At 43.7% G+C, this 17873-nt stretch overlaps 1 protein-coding gene across 3 annotated transcripts in view; it reads left to right on the forward strand.

Moving 5' to 3' along the window:
- Positions 1 to 17873, forward strand: part of APAF1 (apoptotic peptidase activating factor 1) — a 169618-nt gene that overhangs the window by 73380 nt on the left and 78365 nt on the right. For 2 of the 3 annotated variants that reach the window (XM_073620399.1, XM_073620398.1), the window contains exons 12-14: positions 5173 to 5357; positions 5743 to 5869; positions 10603 to 10728. In XM_073620399.1, coding sequence (XP_073476500.1) covers positions 5173 to 5357; positions 5743 to 5869; positions 10603 to 10728 — 438 coding nt within the window. Of the gene's footprint in view, positions 1 to 5172; positions 5358 to 5742; positions 5870 to 10602; positions 10729 to 17873 lie in introns of those variants that run through there. The other variant, XR_012242871.1, reaches the window with a different exon arrangement.

Genomic DNA, 17873 nt, shown 5'->3' on the forward strand with positions numbered 1-17873 from the left:
TTGTCTGGGCACTCCGATGGCCCTTCAGCTGCGCCATCTTCCTCCTATCTAGGGTGGAGTTTTCTGCCAACATGTCTGATTTCATGGGCATGATCTGCCTCAGGAGGGGATGATCATGGGTATCCTTTTTTAGGCCGTAGATAGCAGGGGTCAAACGAGCCCCCTTCAGTCTCCCCTCCCGAGTCAGTCTCTGAATTTTGCTTCTGATACTTTGCGTGCAGAGGGGGTAGGCGAGGAGGTTCCCCATTTTATCCTAAGAAATCAGATCGGAATGAGACACCTTTGTCAGAGATGTCATCCAAGCTTAAAGGGGTTCTAAAGGCAGAAGGTTTTTTTTTTTATCTGAATGCATTCTACGCGTTCAGATAAAAAACCTTCTGTGTGCAGCCGCCCCCCTCAGCTCCCCTAATACTTATCTGAGCCCTATCGTGATCCAACGATGTTGCACAAGAGACTCTGCTGTCTGGGACTGAGACACAGTAGTGGGCCCCTTTGGCCCGCTGCTGTCAAAGTCAGTTAGCCAATTAGAAGAGAGAGGGGGAGGGGTGGAGCCACGGCTCCATGTCTGAAAGGACACACAAAGCAGCGGTTCAGCTCGGGTGCCCCCAGAGCAAACTGCTTGCTCTGGGAGCACTCGGCAGAAGGGAGGGGCCAGGAACGCCAGCGTGGGACCAGAGAAAAGGAAGATCGGGGTTTGCTTTGCGCAAAACCACTGCACAGAGCAGGTAAGTTTAACCACTTCCCGACCGGCACACGCCGATGTACGTCGGCAGAATGGCACGGCTGGGCAAATGGACTTACAGGTACGTCCATTTGAATTCCCCGGCGTGCCATTGCGTGCGCGCCGGCCGGGAGCTCCGTGAGTCAGGTCGCGCGGACTCGATCGCCGCGGGGATACCCGCGATCGCCTCATGGAGAGGACGAACGGGGAGATGCTGATGTAAACAGCATCTCCCCATTCTGCCTAGTGACAAGTGTCACTGATCACAGCTCCCTGTCATCGGTAGCTGTGATCAGCATAGTGACACACACACCCCATCCCCCTGACAGTTAGAATCACTCCCCTAGGACATACTTAACCCCTCCCCGCCCCCTAGTGGTTAACCCCTTCACTGCCAGCGTCATTTACACAGTAATCAGTGCATTTTTAATCGCACTGATCACTGTATAAATGACAATGGTTCTAAAAATGTCCGACATGTCCGCCATAACGTCGCAGTCACAATAAAAATCGCCACCATTACTAGTAAAAAAAATAAAAAAATAAAAATGCCATAAAACTATCCCCTATTTTGTAAACGCTATAACTTTTGAGCAAACCAATCAAATGCTTATTGCGATTTTTTTTTTATTTTTTTTTTTTTTTTTTTTTTTTTACCAAAAATATGTAGAAGAATACGTATCGGCCTAAACTGAGGAAAAAAAATGTGTTTTTATATATTTTGGGGGGATATTTATTATAGAAAAATGTAAAAAATAATGCGTTTTTTTTTTCAAAATTGTCACTCTTATCTTGTTTATAGCGCAAAAAATAAAAATCGCAGAGGTAATCAAATACCACCAAAGAAAGTTCTATTTGAAAAAAAGGACGTCAATTTTGTTTGTCCATGTCGCACGATTGCGCAATTGTCAGTTAAAGCGACGCAGTGCCGAATCCCAAAAAGTGCTCTGGTCAGGAAGGGGGTAAAATCTTCCGGAGCTGAAGCGGTTAACATGTTAGGTTTTTTTTTTTCTGTTAAAAAAAATAACATTTTTGGATCACTTTCAGTATATCAATGCTATGCTTTTTGACACTATTTGCCCTTGTTTATATGCCACATGGGTTCCCTAAAATTGACCAATCTTGGTAAGACCTTCCCAACTTAAGCCCTCTTGGGGACTGACTCAACCCTCTGCTCTTTGCTCCTCGGTATCCTATTGAGGAAGGTTTTCTACAGAAATGGATGGTCCTTTTTGTGGTGAATTCTTGTCTTGACAGGATATTAATGGGCCCTGTAGAGTATATTCCTATGTCAAGGAATACCAGTGGACAAAGGGTTAGGGGATCTCCTTAAAGTCATATTTTTCCTTGTGCATTAAGCCAAAAAGAAACTGTGCTTAATGCCAGACCCTGATCTTAGACTGCCACTCCCACGATATTCCAGTATGGAATAAATGCAAACTAGAAAGCAAAAAATGGTGCGCTGTCTCTTTTTAAATTAATAGGTAAATAAATCTTATCACAAAATGCTTATGTGTACTACTTTGCCAATAATTCATGTTTAAATAAATTCATATCTTATAGGAAACATTGTGTTCAGCATTCTGTATAGCTAATACAAAAATTCATAATTCACCAAAGTGCTGTAGTGCGTACACTCAAAGTTCATGTAGTCTAGCATTCATAATGTCAGAGATAGTGAAAAACATGTATAAATGTCCATGCATAGTATGGAATAAAAGTTCACCCACTCCTGTCCCACCGATGCTATGTTACCAGGACCACACCTCTGAGTGAAAGACCACCACCATCGGAGAAAACTGCTTGCCAAAGGGTTAACCTCCACATTAGAGGTTAGGACAGCATAGTTCACCACTTGTCCCAAAGACAACAGGTCAACATCAGATGGATCTCAGATGGACAACACTCATGATCGCCCATCTTCAGAGCCTCCGCTCCAGGGAAAAGCACTGCCGTCACTCAAAATAAAACACGTAACAAACCATGGCCCAATATCTCCCATAACATATATTTATTATCTAGTGTGGTACTCAAAAGCAACAACCAAATACAGGCATATGACATGGCAACACCCACCTGTTCGCCTTATGCTTTCATGGCAAGCGCACCTTCAGGGGATCGGATACTGCACTGGGGACCTATATTCGCTTGTTGCTATTTTGTTTCGGAGACAATTAGCATCTCATTCCTTAGTTAAGGCTTTTGTAGAGGGTGTCCTACACATTTCTCCTCTTGTGACACTGTGTGAGCTTAACCTAGTTCTTTCTGCCCCTCCCTCCTCAGAGGCTGCCCTTTTGAATCAATTAGTGACATTCCTCTATCTAACCTCACTCTCAAGGTGGACTTTGTGTTTGCTTCCACCTCTGTCCAGAAGAGTTAGAGGCCATAACCTGTATAGAGCCTTTCCTAATATTACACAAAGATAAGGTTGTCCTGTGACCAAAAGCCTCTTTCTTTCTTTTTCCCTAAGGTGGTTTCCTCCCTCTATCGCAACCAGGACATTGTCCTTCCCTCCTTTCTTGTCCTTCTCAAAACACCCTAAGGAAATTCCTTTCCATTGTCATGACATGGAAAAGGTGTGAAAGTCTACCTCTCAGCTACATCATCTTTGAGACAATCTGATCCCCTCTCTGTTATTCCTGAGGGTTCCCACAGGGGGCTTCCTGCTCCATGCTATATCATTGCTAGTTAGATTAGACAAGTCATCATTTGAGGCTCTGATCTAAAGGATAGGGTCCCCCCTTCTCTGTATCAGATCTTTTAGTGCTTTATGGGCTTTTTTTTTTTTTTGTAGTATCTAATTTGTGTGGTGTTTATAATTTTGTTAAATACATTTTTGATCTGTTTTTTCAGATAGTGTTTGGGTGTTTTTTTTTTTTTTTTGCTCTCTTAAGAGATCCTTATTCTCTTAGTTTTCTTTATGGGCTTTTCAGCATCAGGCCTCTGTTTCTCAGATTTGCAACACTACCACCTGGTTTTCGGTTTGCACATTTAAGTTTTTACCAGGTGGATGTTTTGGGGAGTTCGATGCCAGTTTCAGGCATAAGGTGCTATAAGATGCTCTCTGAATTCTGTTGAGCGCCTCTTGACCCATTTGTTACATGGGTCTGTTAACGTTTTTTTGCTCTGTTGTCACCCTTTGGTTTGACTTCTCTTGGAAATCCTTTGAATAAAGACTAAAGGTCCTTTGTCCTGTACTGTATTAATAATAAAATAGGATTTTTGACATGCTGATAAAATCCATTTCTTGGAGTGCATATGTATGAGATGTCCCTGAAGCTTGTTTTTTTGCCAGTGTCAAATGCCCTGAAGGTAGTTGGTCAAAGACTATAAGGATAAAACACATGGTCAAAGACTATAAGGATCCTAGAAGAAAATAATTGAACCCCGCTAGAAATATTGGTTTACACATTAATGAACAAAATACATTATGGACTAATATTAGACAGTCCCAGTACAAGTGATGTTCACAAGTGCTTGTGCTCAAATATACATCCGTGCTCAGACTGGGAGCCCCACATAGATGTGCACTCACCCCTAGGTGTTGACCAACTATCACTAGTGTGCTCAAACAAGCATGTGGGGAGACCCCTGGATATATCCATTTCTGGCAACTTCTTGAATTGGATATACCTCATAGAGATGAATAGGAGTAAAAAGGAAACCTCGTTGTATTGGGAATGTCTAATATTAGTCCATAATGTCATTTTGTTCATTAATGTGTAAACCAATATTTCTAGCGTGGTTCAATCATTTTCTTATTCACGCTTGCTATTCTGCAAGTTTTTCACTGCAGCTGGTTTATATTTCATTTATAATTTATTAATATTCATTGTCGCTTTAGTATTTTTTGTTTGTATAAGGATCCTATGTCATATACTAGAAAGTCATAAATCCTATTTAATGGTTCCATGCCCTGGTCGACCTATTGTTTTAGGTGTTCTTGGGGAACTATGTGTGAGCTTAAAACCTGGTACATACTACTAGTTTTTCGTTTTGCTGACAGCACAGTTTGGAGCCGCTGTACTAACAATCCAGTGTTAGTACATTGATGTCCCCTGCTGTTCTATTGTGTTCTGACGGGGGCAGCCCCCCCGCCAGAACACTCTGGTCAGCGCACTCAGCCAATCGGGAGCCGGTCGGCTGCTGGTTTTCCAGCATGCTTGTCCAACAGAAGCCGGCTGAACCGACTGCCATACACACCGGCCGAATGTCAGCTGGTTTTTATTGATCCGGCCGATGTCCCGACATTCGGCCCTTGTGTACTAGGCTTAAGTCTTGTGTTCAATCACCAGGTACATTCTCTTGGCCCCCCCCCTTTTCTTTTCTTTTTTTTTTTTTTTTTTTTTAAACAGCGAGTTATAATGCGATTTTAAAACATATTTTTGTCTTGCCATTTCATAGAAATGTATGTTTGTTTGATTATTTAAGTTTTCGTTTGAATTTTACAGGACAGCAAAACACGGGAAGATTTTCAGGAGTTTCTGTCTGTGAATGGCCATCTCCTGGGACAGAATTCTCACATAAACCTCATTCAGTTGGGTCTTTCTCAGCCTGATGACTCCATGGTATACAAGCAATCTATTTGCCAAGCCAAGAATGAGCTCCAGCATGGAGCACTCTATGTGAACTGGATGTAAGTATTGAAAACAAGATGACCTATTGAACATGGATATAGAATTCCCATTTATGCAGCCATGTGTTAGTACATATAGATCACAGGTAGGATCTAAAAAAAGCTTCAACTTGGTTTGACTGGCAAATCCTACCTGTACAGCTAAGCAGTAAAAGCTCCATTTTACAACACACTGTAACAATGCCACATTCATTTTCAACAGAGATGAATGGGAGAAATGACTGCGGGGAAGTGTTTCAGATGAAGTGTAAATACTTGTTTGACATATAGTAGATAATTGTAAAAGCTGCAGAAAAAATGTGTACCAAAAGACTGAAATGTACATTTCCAATTCATCTGTGGTTTTGGTTGCTAAATTCATCTAAATGACCCTTTTGATTTTCAGAAACAAACAAAGTATGAAGAACTTGGCCAGCCTGGCAGTGCGTCCTCACACAGAGACAGTGTATAATGCGTGCTTTTCCCATGACAGACATAAAATTGCATCCTGTGGAGCTGATAAAACCTTACAGGTAACTAACTGGTCATGACGATGGGTGGGTGTCATTTCTTATAATCAAATACACAGCGGGTTTCTACTTTTCGGGAGATATACTGCCTTTTAGAAATGAAAAGGTCTGTTAAGGCAGACCTTCACCTTTTAAACTATGTCTCGTATTGCCCTGCCCCTTTCCAATTTCCCTCTCACAATTGGATATACAGTGCATCCGGAAAGTATTCACAGCGTTTCACTTTTTCCACATTTTGTTGTGTTACAGCCTTATTCCAAAATGGATTCAATTTATTATTTTCCTCCAAAATTCTACAAACAATACCCCATAATGACAACGTGAAAGAAGTTTGTTTGAAATCTGTGCAAATGTATTAAAAATAAAAAAACAAAAAAAGCACATGTACATAAGTATTCACAGTCTTTGCCATGACACTCAAAATTGAGCTCAGGTGCATCCTGTATCCACTGATCATCCTTGAGATGTTTCTACAACTTAATTGGAGTCCACCTGTGGTAAATTCAGTTGATTGGACATGATTTGGAAAGGCACACACCTGTCTATATAAGGTCCCACAGTTAACAGTGCACGTCAGAACACAAACCAAGCCATGAAGTCCAAGGAATTGTCTGTAGACCTCCAAGACAGAATTATATTGAGCCACAGATCTGGTGAAGGGTACAGAAAACTTTCTGCAGCATTGAAGGTCCCAATGAGCACAGTGGCCTCCAGCATCCATAAATGGAGGAAGTTTGGAACCACCAGGACTCTTCCTAGATGGGACTGGCTGAGCAATCGGGAGAGAAGGGCCTTAGGAAGGTGGCCAAAAACCTGATGGTCACTCTGACAGAGCTCCAGTGTTTCTCTATGGAGAGAGGAGAACCTTCCAGAAGAACAACCATCTCTGCAGCACTACACCAATCAGGCCTGTATTAGAGTGGCCAGACGGAAGCCACTCCTCAGTAAAAGGCACATGACAGGAACAAATGGGAAATGGAGCGCTGACAGATGATACTATTGAAATAAAAAATGGGACAGTGGTGTGGATCAGGAAGTGTGGTGTTTGCAAGAGGCAAACCGTTGAAGTGGTCATTAGACCTACAGTACTGGGTTCAGATGGATGGGGTAGGCGGCAGCCGGCTTCTCAGAGCAGAAGGGACTCCGTGGGGAAGACCAGCAGAAAAAAGGAGCAGCACCGCTCTAAGTGTAGTAGTGTGTATAAAATACTTTAATAATGTTTAAAATATGCACTCACATTTAGGCTGATAAAAACAGGCATGTAGTGTTACTCTTTAACATCATGAGATCACATCCGGTGGACCGCTGGGCTGTGGAGGAGTCATCCCCTGGCAAAGCGGTCGGGGAATGACTCCTCCACAGCCCAGCGGTCCACCGGATGTGATCTCATGATGTTAAAGAGTAACACTACATGCCTGTTTTTATCAGCCTAAATGTGAGTGCATATTTTAAGCATTATTAAAGTCTTTTATACACACTACTACCCTTAGAGCGGCGCTGCTCTTTTTTTCTGCAAAGGCACATGACAGCCCGCCTGGAGTTTGCAAAAGGCACTTGAAGGTCTCTGACCATGAGAAACAAAATTCTCTGGTCTGATGAATCAAAGATTGAATTCTTTGGCCTGAATGGCAAGTGTCATGTCTGGAGGAAACCAGGCACCTCTCATCATCTGGCCAATACCGTCCCTACAGTGAAGCATGGTGGTGGCAGCATGGTGCTGTGGAGAGGTTTTTCAGTGGCAGGAAGTGGGAGACTAGTCAGGATCAAGGTACAGATGAATGCAGCAATGTACAGAGACATCCTTGATGAAAACCTGTTCCAGAGCGTTCTGGACCTTAGACTGGGGCAAAGGTTCATCTTTCAACAGGACAACGACCCTAAGCACACAGCCAAGATAACAAAGGACTGGCTACGTGACAACTCTTTGAATGTCCTTGAGTGGCCCAGACTTGACCCCGATTGAACATCTCTGGAAAGATCTGAAAATGGCTATGCACTGACGCTCCCTATCCAGGGAGCTTGAGAGGTCCTGCAAAGAAGAGTGGTGTGCCAAGCGTGTAGCATCATACTCAAAAAGATTTGAGACTGTAATTGGTGCCAAAGGTGCTTCAACAAAGTATTGAGCAAAGGCTGTGAATAATTACCGTATGTACATGGGATTTTTTACATTTATTTTATAAATTTGTAAAGATTTTAAACAAACTTTTTTTCACGTTTGTCATTTATAGGGCATTGTTTGTAGAATTTTGAAGAAAATTACTTTAATCCATTTTGGAATAAGGCTGTAACATAACAAAATGTGAAAAAAGTGAAGAGCTGTGAATACTTTTGGCATGCACTGTAATTAGGTTTTTTTTCTCATGCAAAGCAACACTTCCTCCTCCCCACCATTTTGAACATGCACAGATGTACTGCAGGGCTCTGTGTCCTATTGAGCCCTGCAGGATATATGCACAGGCATGGGATGTCCCCAGCACATTTGTGCATGCACAGCTCTCCCTACTCGTGCACAAAGACAGCTGTTATGAGAGGCTTGAAACGTTCTTTCCACATGCACAGGAAATCTGCTGGCCTCCCCTCCCTCAGATTAACAATGCTGCTGTCTAAAGGTGTCCCTGTGCTCCTTCATCCAGAATGGAGACACTGTAACACATGGGGAAAAAGCCTACAAAATTAAAACTAATGCAGCTACCACATCTAATGACTGGTAGGCTGCAATATATTACATTTTTGGCTTTGGGTTTAGTACCAATTTAAATTTAGAATAATTTTTTAGGTTTTGATGTTTTGGTGCAATGTTTTACAGGCTAGCACTTTACCAGAGAGAGATTTTTCTGTGTATGAAGACGCAAAGAAATCTTGTGAAACTATGAAAACATTTAGCCTTGCCCTCTGAAGAACAATGTGGCAAATTGCTTTTCAGAAAGCATTTGACAGGCAGCGAAAAGGCATTATGTTGCCTTCTCACCACCTCTTTTAACTTCTAAAACCCTGTACACCACAGGGCAGTTACACCACAGCCCTATTTAGTTGAATAGGTCACGTCTAGCGGGCAGAACTGCCCACCAAACATGACGGGGAGAACATCTTTGCCACACCGCAGTGCACAGCATCATGGCTTTGGCTTGGGTACACCCACATCCATTGCAGCTTAACCACTTTCCAATTGTCAGATTTCAGTGATGTCAATTTGAATGACAATTGCGTGGTCATGCAACACTGTAACCAAACATAATTTTTATCATTTTTTTTTTTTTAGACAGAGCATTCTTTTGGTGGTATTTAATCACCACTGGGTTTTTTATTTTTTGCTAAACAAACAAAAAAGACCGAAAATGTTGAAAAAAGTTTTCTTTGTTTCTGTTATAAAATGAATTAAAATTTTCAGCGTGAGGAGAGGACTGCTGATAACTGGCAAATACTGTTTATACTGTGATTGGAAATAACTGGTCAGATGGTAAAGAGCCGCTGTGATTGGCTCTTTACCACGATCTGTGATCAGCTGTGTCCAAAGGACACAGCGATCACAGATCCCTGCCGATGCGTGCCGCAGGGGCTGCGCGGGATGCGTGCCCCCTCCCAGCAATGTGAGCCCACATTGTAGCCGTCATTTTGGCTATATCGTGGGCGGGAGGTAGTTAGAGTATGTAAACCCAACATTTCATTTTCCAGATATGTGCCTGCTGTACCATGTACTTTTATGAAAAAGTATCCCGTTCTCTTTGTATTGCTTCCTTTGTGTGAAGTCCCCGGTGTTCCTGCCAGTACCTCTGCTTTCCTATTAAAAACTGAACATGATCAGTTCTCTAGCTGTGCTAGGAACTCTGCCTTCTCTCCTCCAATGATCAGACTTGACCTGACACGGCCCCCTTACTGCACAGCCTTCTACTGGGAAGGTCAGTGTGCTGCTGCTGCTTCTCCTCCCCAGCTCTTATGCAGCTGAGAGCGGAGGGAATGTGATCACTTATAAATAAAGGGGAAAAAAAAGTGGTTACGTGTGTGATGGGGTTTTTTTATATCTATACACACGTTTTGCCTTTTTTTTTTATTATAAATGAAATAGGTTTGTTTTACAAAGGGAGGGTTCACATACACTTTAAAGGGAGCAATTGGGGGCGGTAAAAACACAGAATCATGTGTCACCAGACGAAAATCGAAGAAATAAAACCTAAAAAGAAAATGAAAATGCACCTATAACATCTAAGAAATGGCAAGCTGCAATATAATGTTTGCTTTTGGGTTCAATAGCATCACTTTAAACCACATATAACATTCTATTCTTAGATGTGCACATCTATCAACAAAACATAAGAATGAGCACTACACTGAATCTTTTTGCTGACAAGATTTCACAATATCACTTTCAGCACTGTCAATACATTTAATGGATATAAGATAATAATCTCAGCATATGATTGGAAGATATTATTAAAGCAATCCCAGAAAAATAAGATGCCTACAACACAAAATCGTATAAGCTGAGCCTTGCTTTATTTATAAGCCTCTTAATAGATGTCCGCCTGGTGTGAAAGATGGTGATATTCATGTATAATCTGATCTCCGAGCTAATTTGGTGGGTAAACATAACCCCTCTGCATGTGAAATCCAAGCTTTTTCCTCACATGTACTAGTAGAATAGCGTGCAGGGTCGGAGCCAACGTTATGAGATGCCTAGAGGAGATGTTGCCAGCTGGCAGGAAAGCTAAACAAGGCTTCTGTTCTCTGTTCGCTGCCAGGTCTTTAAAAGTGAAACCGGGGAGAACCTGCTGCATATAGAGGCTCATGAGGATGAAGTGCTGTGCTGTGCATTTTCTGCTGATGACAGATTCATCGCAACCTGCTCAGGAGACAAGAAAGTGAAGGTGAGTTCTTGCTCCATATATAAAGTATATGATCAATAAACACACAGAACTCTGTGTACATAGGAATAGTGATCTGGTCCTTTCTTGTCCCTGAAGAGCAGGGAGAAAAAACAGCCAGACTAGTAAGTAAAAGCAGCGCACTTTTTCGCATTGTTGGACTCACAGTTATCCCCTTGATGTTAACCCTTTCCCAGCCAGTGTCATTAGTACAGTGTATCCTATTCATTCATTCATTCATTCACTGTATCACTGCACTAGTGACATCAGTGTCAGTTCGTGACCCCGCCAGCCAGTGTCAGTTAGTACCAGATTGCCCGCAGAGGGGCACAGTGCCCCCTGACATCAGAGAATGGCACAGTAGTGCCCCCTTACACCAGAGCATGGCACAGTGCCCCTCGACATCACATCAGAGCATGGCACAATAGTGCCCCCTGACGTGAGAGCATGGCACAGTAGTGCCCCCTGACGTGAGAGCATGGCACAGTAGTGCCCCCTGACGTGAGAGCATGGCACAGTAGTGCCCCCTGACGTGAGAGCATGGCACAGTAGTGCCCCCTGACGTGAGAGCATGGCACAGTGCCCTCTGACTTAACAGTTAAGTCATCCCTACTTGCTAGCTGGACAAGAAATCAACTTGGCAACTCCTGGAGGAGGGGGGGAGGCAGATAGGGGAGGGAGATGAGGGACTGCTCACTCACCTGGCTGGTATCTGTAGGATCACACAGGAGAATCAGTGGAGCAGCCCCCGCAGATCTGCCAGCTGCTGTACATAAACTCTCCCACCCACACATCTCCTTTCTCAGACACAGGCTGCACACAAGGATTGCAGTGTGGGCAGGGCAGACACAGGGAGTGGGGGCTGGAGGAGCCAGAGAGGTTTGAGCCCTTTCTCCTGTTCAGGCAGTGTGGAGGGGGGGGAAGAAGGGTGATTTCTGCTGGCAAGAGCATTGTAAATTAAGTGAAATCTACCCTCCTAGATTCGCCCATGCTCCCCACTAGATGCTGCCTACCTCCTATCCTATAGCAGCAGAAGAGGCACTGGAGGGTAGACGGAGTGCAGCTGTATCACTCCGCCGCCTACAGTAAGAGATCACTTGTCGGAACTATAAAGGCAGCATCGGGAAATGCGGCCAGCTGTCAGCTTACTCCGCGGCTGCAGTTCTCATAAGGGGAGTCTAGGGTTATACATACCAATCAAAATTGTCTCACTGGCAGCACTGTCACTACCAGTGGGTGTCCATTAGCAAACCCAGCATTTTCCCTAGAAAAAAGCCCTGGCTGGCACAGGGGGGCTTAGGGTGTGCCCAGGCACACCCGGCACACCCTGTGTGCACACCTATGATTTGTATACATATCTATCTTCTTTAATTAAACAGTGCAACTTTCCTAATCATATGTGTATTGTTTGGAAAAAAATATGCATTCTACCTCAGAGGTATTTCCAGGTTCATCATTAAATCAAAGCCATGGATTTTTTCATTTTGTTAGCACTCGTTTCCACTTGCATTTTGTGTGTATGTATACTGTATCACTGAAACTAGCTGTTTTTGCTTTCCTGTTGGCCAGAATATATGATGGATGGAATCACTGGCTAATAGGAAGGCACAGGGGTGGACTTTCCTGACAGCTACGCAAACTTTTAGAGCCCTTTCACACTTGAAGCGCCCGGGCATCAGCGGTAAAGCGCCGCTATTTTTAGCGGCGCTTTACCGTCGTTTTAGCGGTGCTATTCGGCCGATAGTGTGGCGGTTTTAACCCCCACTAGCGGCCGAAAAAAGGTTAAAACTGCACGCAAAACGGCGCTGCAGCAGCGCATTGCCGTTGGTACAGCGACGCTGCCCATTGATTTCAATGGGCAGGGGTGCTTTAGGAGCGGTGCACTCACCGCTGCAAAGAAGCTGCTTGCAGGACTTTTTGTGACGCCCTGCCAGCACAGCGCCCCAGTGTGAAAGCACTTGGACTTTCACATTGGGTTTGCAGCTAAAGCTTTTTTCAGGTGCTTTACAGGCGCTAATTTTAGCGCGAAAGCGCCTGAAAAACGCCTCCAGTGTGAAAGGGGTCTTAGTAGATTGGGGCTGAATATGTGTATAGTCCTTGCTGTCTATCACAGAGCCAAGTTTAAAATCCTTTGGTACACTTAAAGTTAAAACCATTACAAATCTGGAAAATTCAAACTGATTGTATGATGAAAAAAGCTGACACTACAGACAAAGCATTTTGGTATATGGTAAATGTGTTCATAAACACTCATTGACTTAGAAGTAGTTGCTATTATAATTTGACTTGATTTAAAGTGAACCTGCCGTTACCCTAAGACGGCTTTCACACCGAGCTGCCCATAGCGTCGGCGGTAAAGCGTCGCTATTTTTAGCGGCGTTTTACCGTCGGATTTGCGGCGCATTTCGGCCGCTAGCGGGGTGCTTTTTACCCCCCGCTAGCGGCCGAGAAAGGGTTAAAGCCGCCCGCAATGCTCCGCAATAGCGGCATTTTGCTGGCGGTATCACAGCACTGCCCCATTGATTTCAATGGGGATCAGCGGTGGAGGTGCAGTAAACACATCATTCTTTCACAGCTCCAAAGAAGCTGCTGGCAGGACTTTTCCTGATGTCCTGCCAGCGCACCGCTCCAGTGTGAAAGCCCTCAGGCTTTCACACTGGAGACAATGGAGCAGCTGTTTGAGGGCGGATTGCAGACACTATTTTTAACGCTATAGCGCCTGCAAAACGCCCTTGGTGTGAAAGGGGTCTAAAAGTGTTTAACCACTTGACCACTGGGCACTTAAACCCCCTTTCCTAACCAGACCAATTTTCAGCTTTCAGGTGCTCCCACACTTTGACAATTACTCAGTCATGCAACACTGTACCCATATGGAATTTTTGTCCTTTTTTCACACAAATAGAGCTTTCTTTTGGTGGTATTTAATCACCGCTGGGTTTTTTATTTTTTGCACTTTAAATCAAAAAAGACTGAAAATTCGATTAAAAAAAAAAAATTCTTTGTTTCTGTTAAAATTTATTGTAGAGTATTGGTAGAGTATTGGTAGAGTATTGCCGTGTTGCAGAGTATTGCCGAGTATTGCAGATTATTGACACTGACACTGAGCAGCACTGTGGGCACTAAACATCCAGCCCACAGCGCTGCTGCAATCTCTCCCCCTCTCCCCTCGCACTTTACCCAGTACAGAGAGGGGAGGGAGGAACCAGCGTCATGACATGACGCCGGTTTGTTTACAAGTGATCGCTCTGTCATTTGACGGAACGATCACGTGGTAAACGGCTGCGATCAGCGGCTATTTACCGTGATCTGTGATGTGCCGGGTCCGGATGTTCCCGAGTGCACGCCCCAGGGGGCGCGGGGGAGCAACATTCTGCAATGACGTCCACACAGAATAAGCCGACCGCGCTGTAGCTGTCTTTCAGCTATGGCCCGGTCGGCAAGTGGTTATAAGCCTCAGACATTAAACATGAACAAAGCATATCCCTCTATAGTGTGTGCTTGTCTCAATTAGGAGCACTAAGTGTCATTTCTGTCTGCTGCTTTGTTCCTCTATTGGCATGTATCACTTCTTACAAGTTTTTCGGACACCAAGAGAAAAATGGCGTTGAGAAGGGACCTCCAGTTGATTGACAGCCTCAGCTTTGTTCCTGTCTGCTCTGTGAAGGGGGATGTGTTTCTTCCCTCCAATCAGCTTTCAGAGCTCTCCTCGCACTCACTGTAATTTCGGCTCTCCGTCCCCTTTTTCTGAACTCTGTCAAGATTTATAATTCTTCACTTTGAATAGATGTAGAGAAAAGAAGACTGCAGTTAAACATGTACAACTTATGTAGGAGAAAGTGTTTCATCTGTGTATCACCTGAGGCCAGTCACTTCACTCGGTATATTTAAGGGTTTACAACCACATCAAAGTGCTGCTGAAGTATCTGGTAGGGAAATATTTCTGCGTTCCAGGCCAGGTTGTAAAAAAAAAAGGCCTGCAGTTCTGCCCAAACAGTCCAATACCATATTCTGTTTTGGCCACTGACACTTTGCAGTCAGACTGTCTTTCACTTATTTAACCACTTGCTTACTGGGCACTTAAACCCCTATCCAGACCAATTTTCAGCTTTCAGCGCTGACGCACTTTGAATGACAATTGCGCGGTCATACAACACTGTACCCAAATGAAACTTTTATCATTTTTTCCCCACAAATAGAGCTTTCTTTTGGTGATATTTGATCACCTCTGTGGCTTTTATTTTTTGTTAAAAAAAATGTAAAAAGACTGAATTTAAAAAATAATTTTTTTTTTTTTTTTTTTTATATATTGTTATAAAAAATTTAAAACAGGTAATTTTTCTCCTTCATTGATGTACACTGATGAGGCGGCAGTGATGGGCACTGATGGGTGGCAAAAATGGGCACTGATCAGTTACACTGATAGGCAGCACTGCTAGGTGGCACTGATTGGCATGACTTGTGGGCATTGATAGATGGCACTGTGGGCACTGTTAGGTGGCACTGTTAGGTGGCACAGATGAGGCAGATGTGCCTCTTCCACTTCGGGACCTTTGTCCCTCGCATCTGAGCCAGTGATCGGCTTTTTATTCTACTCACGCTATCAGCTGATCACATGGTAAGGGGCCGGGAGCGGCCCCTTACTCGGAGTGGTGATCACCCGAGTCTCAGTGACTCGGTGATCACAGCGCGCTCGGCGCGCGCCCTGTAGGGCGCGTACACAGGGGAGGCCGTCTGGCCTCCCGGGAATTCAGGTCCGTGCTGTGGCCGACATTCGGCCATAGCGCGGATATCAAGTGGTTAATATTTGTCAATGTTTTCTCTACTAAAGTAAAGTGAAGTGTTTGTATTTTTTACTATTCTACATGTGTAGACAAGTTGATTTGTTGTCAGGTAAGATAGGCCATTCTCAGGTGTTGCTGAGCTAACCATTTTCTGCCCAGGTATGAGAAAGGGGTTTGTGCGGCAAGATGAGGGCAAAATGGAAGTTCCCAGTTTAGAATGTAGACTTTAAATTATAAACCCAGCAAAAGCACTGTTAATCACTTAAGGACCGAGCCTCTTTCTGAGATTTGTTGTTTACAAGTTAAAAACAGCTTTTTTTGCTAGAAAATTACTGTGGGAAAAACCCCCAAACGTTATACAGTTTTTTTTTTTTTTCGAACACCCTAGAGAATAAAATGGCGGTCATTGCAATACTTTCTGTCACACCGTATTTGCGCAGCGGTCTTACAAGCGCACTTCTTTTTTTTGGGAAAAAAAAATACACTTTTTTTAATTAAAAAATAAGACAACAGTAAAGTTAGCCCAAGTTTTTTTATATCGTGAAAGATAATGTTACACCAAGTAAATTGATACCCAACATGTCACGCTTCAAAATTGTACCTACTCGTGGAATGGCGACAAACTTTTACCCTTAAAAATCTCCATAGGCGACGTTTAAAAAATTCTACAGGTTGCATGTTTTGAGTTAGAGGATGTCTAGGGCTAGAATTATTGCTCTTGCTCTACCGATCGCGGCGATACCTCACATGTGTGGTTTGAACACCGTTTTCATATGCGGGAGCTACTCATGTATGTGTTCGCTTCTGCACACAAGCTCGTCGGGATGGGGCGTGTTTAAATTTTTTTTTTTTCTTATTTATTTTACCTTTTTTACTTTTACACTTTTTAAAAAAAAATATATATATATTTTTGTCACTTTTATTCCTATTACAAGGAATGTAAACATCCCTTGTAATAGAAAAAAAGCATGACAGGACCTCGTAAATATGAGATCTGGGGACAAAAAGACCTCAGATCTCATATTTAGACTAAAATGCAATAAACAATTAAATAAATGGCCCTCTTAAGAGCTGTGGGCGGAAGTGAAGTTTTGACATCGCTTCCGCCCTGCATTGTTATGGAGATGGGTGGGGGCCATCTTCCCCTCACTCGTCTCCATGCCCAGCAAGGGTGAAGATCCGATCACCTCCGCCGCTGCCGAAGGATCTGATAAGCGGTGGTGGGCACCGGAGCCTCTCCAGAACAAATGGAGAGGGTGAATCTATCTAATTAGAGCACCGACAGCAATGAAAATGAAAAGGTGTTCAAATCCCTCTGCACTCCAAAACAACAACAAAAAAAATTGCTGTTTGTTATACTTTAACCAGTAGCTGACCAGCCGCCATCAGTATACTGCGGCAGGTTGGCTCTCCTAGGCAAATGGCTGTAGGTATACATCGGGCGCGCACACCCGTGGCATTCGGATTCGCTTCAGAACGATCAGTTTCCAGGCCCAGGCCAATGATTTCTGGCCTGGGCTTGGTGATCGGTTCTGGTGAATGAGAGACTGTCCTCTGCCTGTAAGTGTAAACACAGGCATCTCCCCTCGTGGAACTCTTTTCCGTTCCAGAGAGAGGAGAGAGAACATCTAACCGTGAGTTGCACAACACTACACTAACACCAGTACACTTTTCACCCCCCGATTGATCCCCGCCCCCTCCAGTTAACTTTTTCACTCCCTGTCAGTGTCACTAAGTGCAGTTTTCACTGACCACTGCATTGGTGTCATTTGTGACTAATAAGTGTTAGGGCAGTTAGTAGTAGGCCTAGGGTACCCCCCTAATAAAGGTTTAACCCTTTCACCCCCTGTCACCAGTGTCACTAATACAGTGTATAGATCTATATTCTGATTGCCGTATTAGTGTCACGGGTTAGCCAGTTAGTTGATTAGTTTCACTGTCAGTCTTTTAAAGCGTCAGGGTACCCCATATATTAACAAATAAATTCGATTAAAAAAAAAAAAAAAAATTCTTTGTTTCTGTTCAAATTTATTGGTAGAGTATTGGTAGAGTTGCAGAGTATTGCACAGTGTTGCAGAGTATTGCAGATTATTGACACTGACACCGAGCAGCACTGTGGGTTTTAACCCCTTGATCACCCCCAGTTAACCCTTTCACCCCTTATCACCAGTGATCACCGTATTAGTGTCACGGGTGACGCTGGTTAGTTCGTTTTTTTTATAGCGTCAGGGCACCGGCCATATATTACCTAATAAAAGTTTAACCCCCTGATCACCTGGCGCGTCAGTTAGGGTCCGCGTCGCCCCAGGCAGCGTCAGATTAGTGCCAGTAGCGCTAACACCCATGCACGCACCATGCACCTCCCTT

This window comes from Aquarana catesbeiana, linkage group LG03 (genome assembly GCF_042186555.1).
Source record: "Aquarana catesbeiana isolate 2022-GZ linkage group LG03, ASM4218655v1, whole genome shotgun sequence".
Classification (NCBI taxonomy): Eukaryota; Metazoa; Chordata; class Amphibia; order Anura; family Ranidae; genus Aquarana; species Aquarana catesbeiana.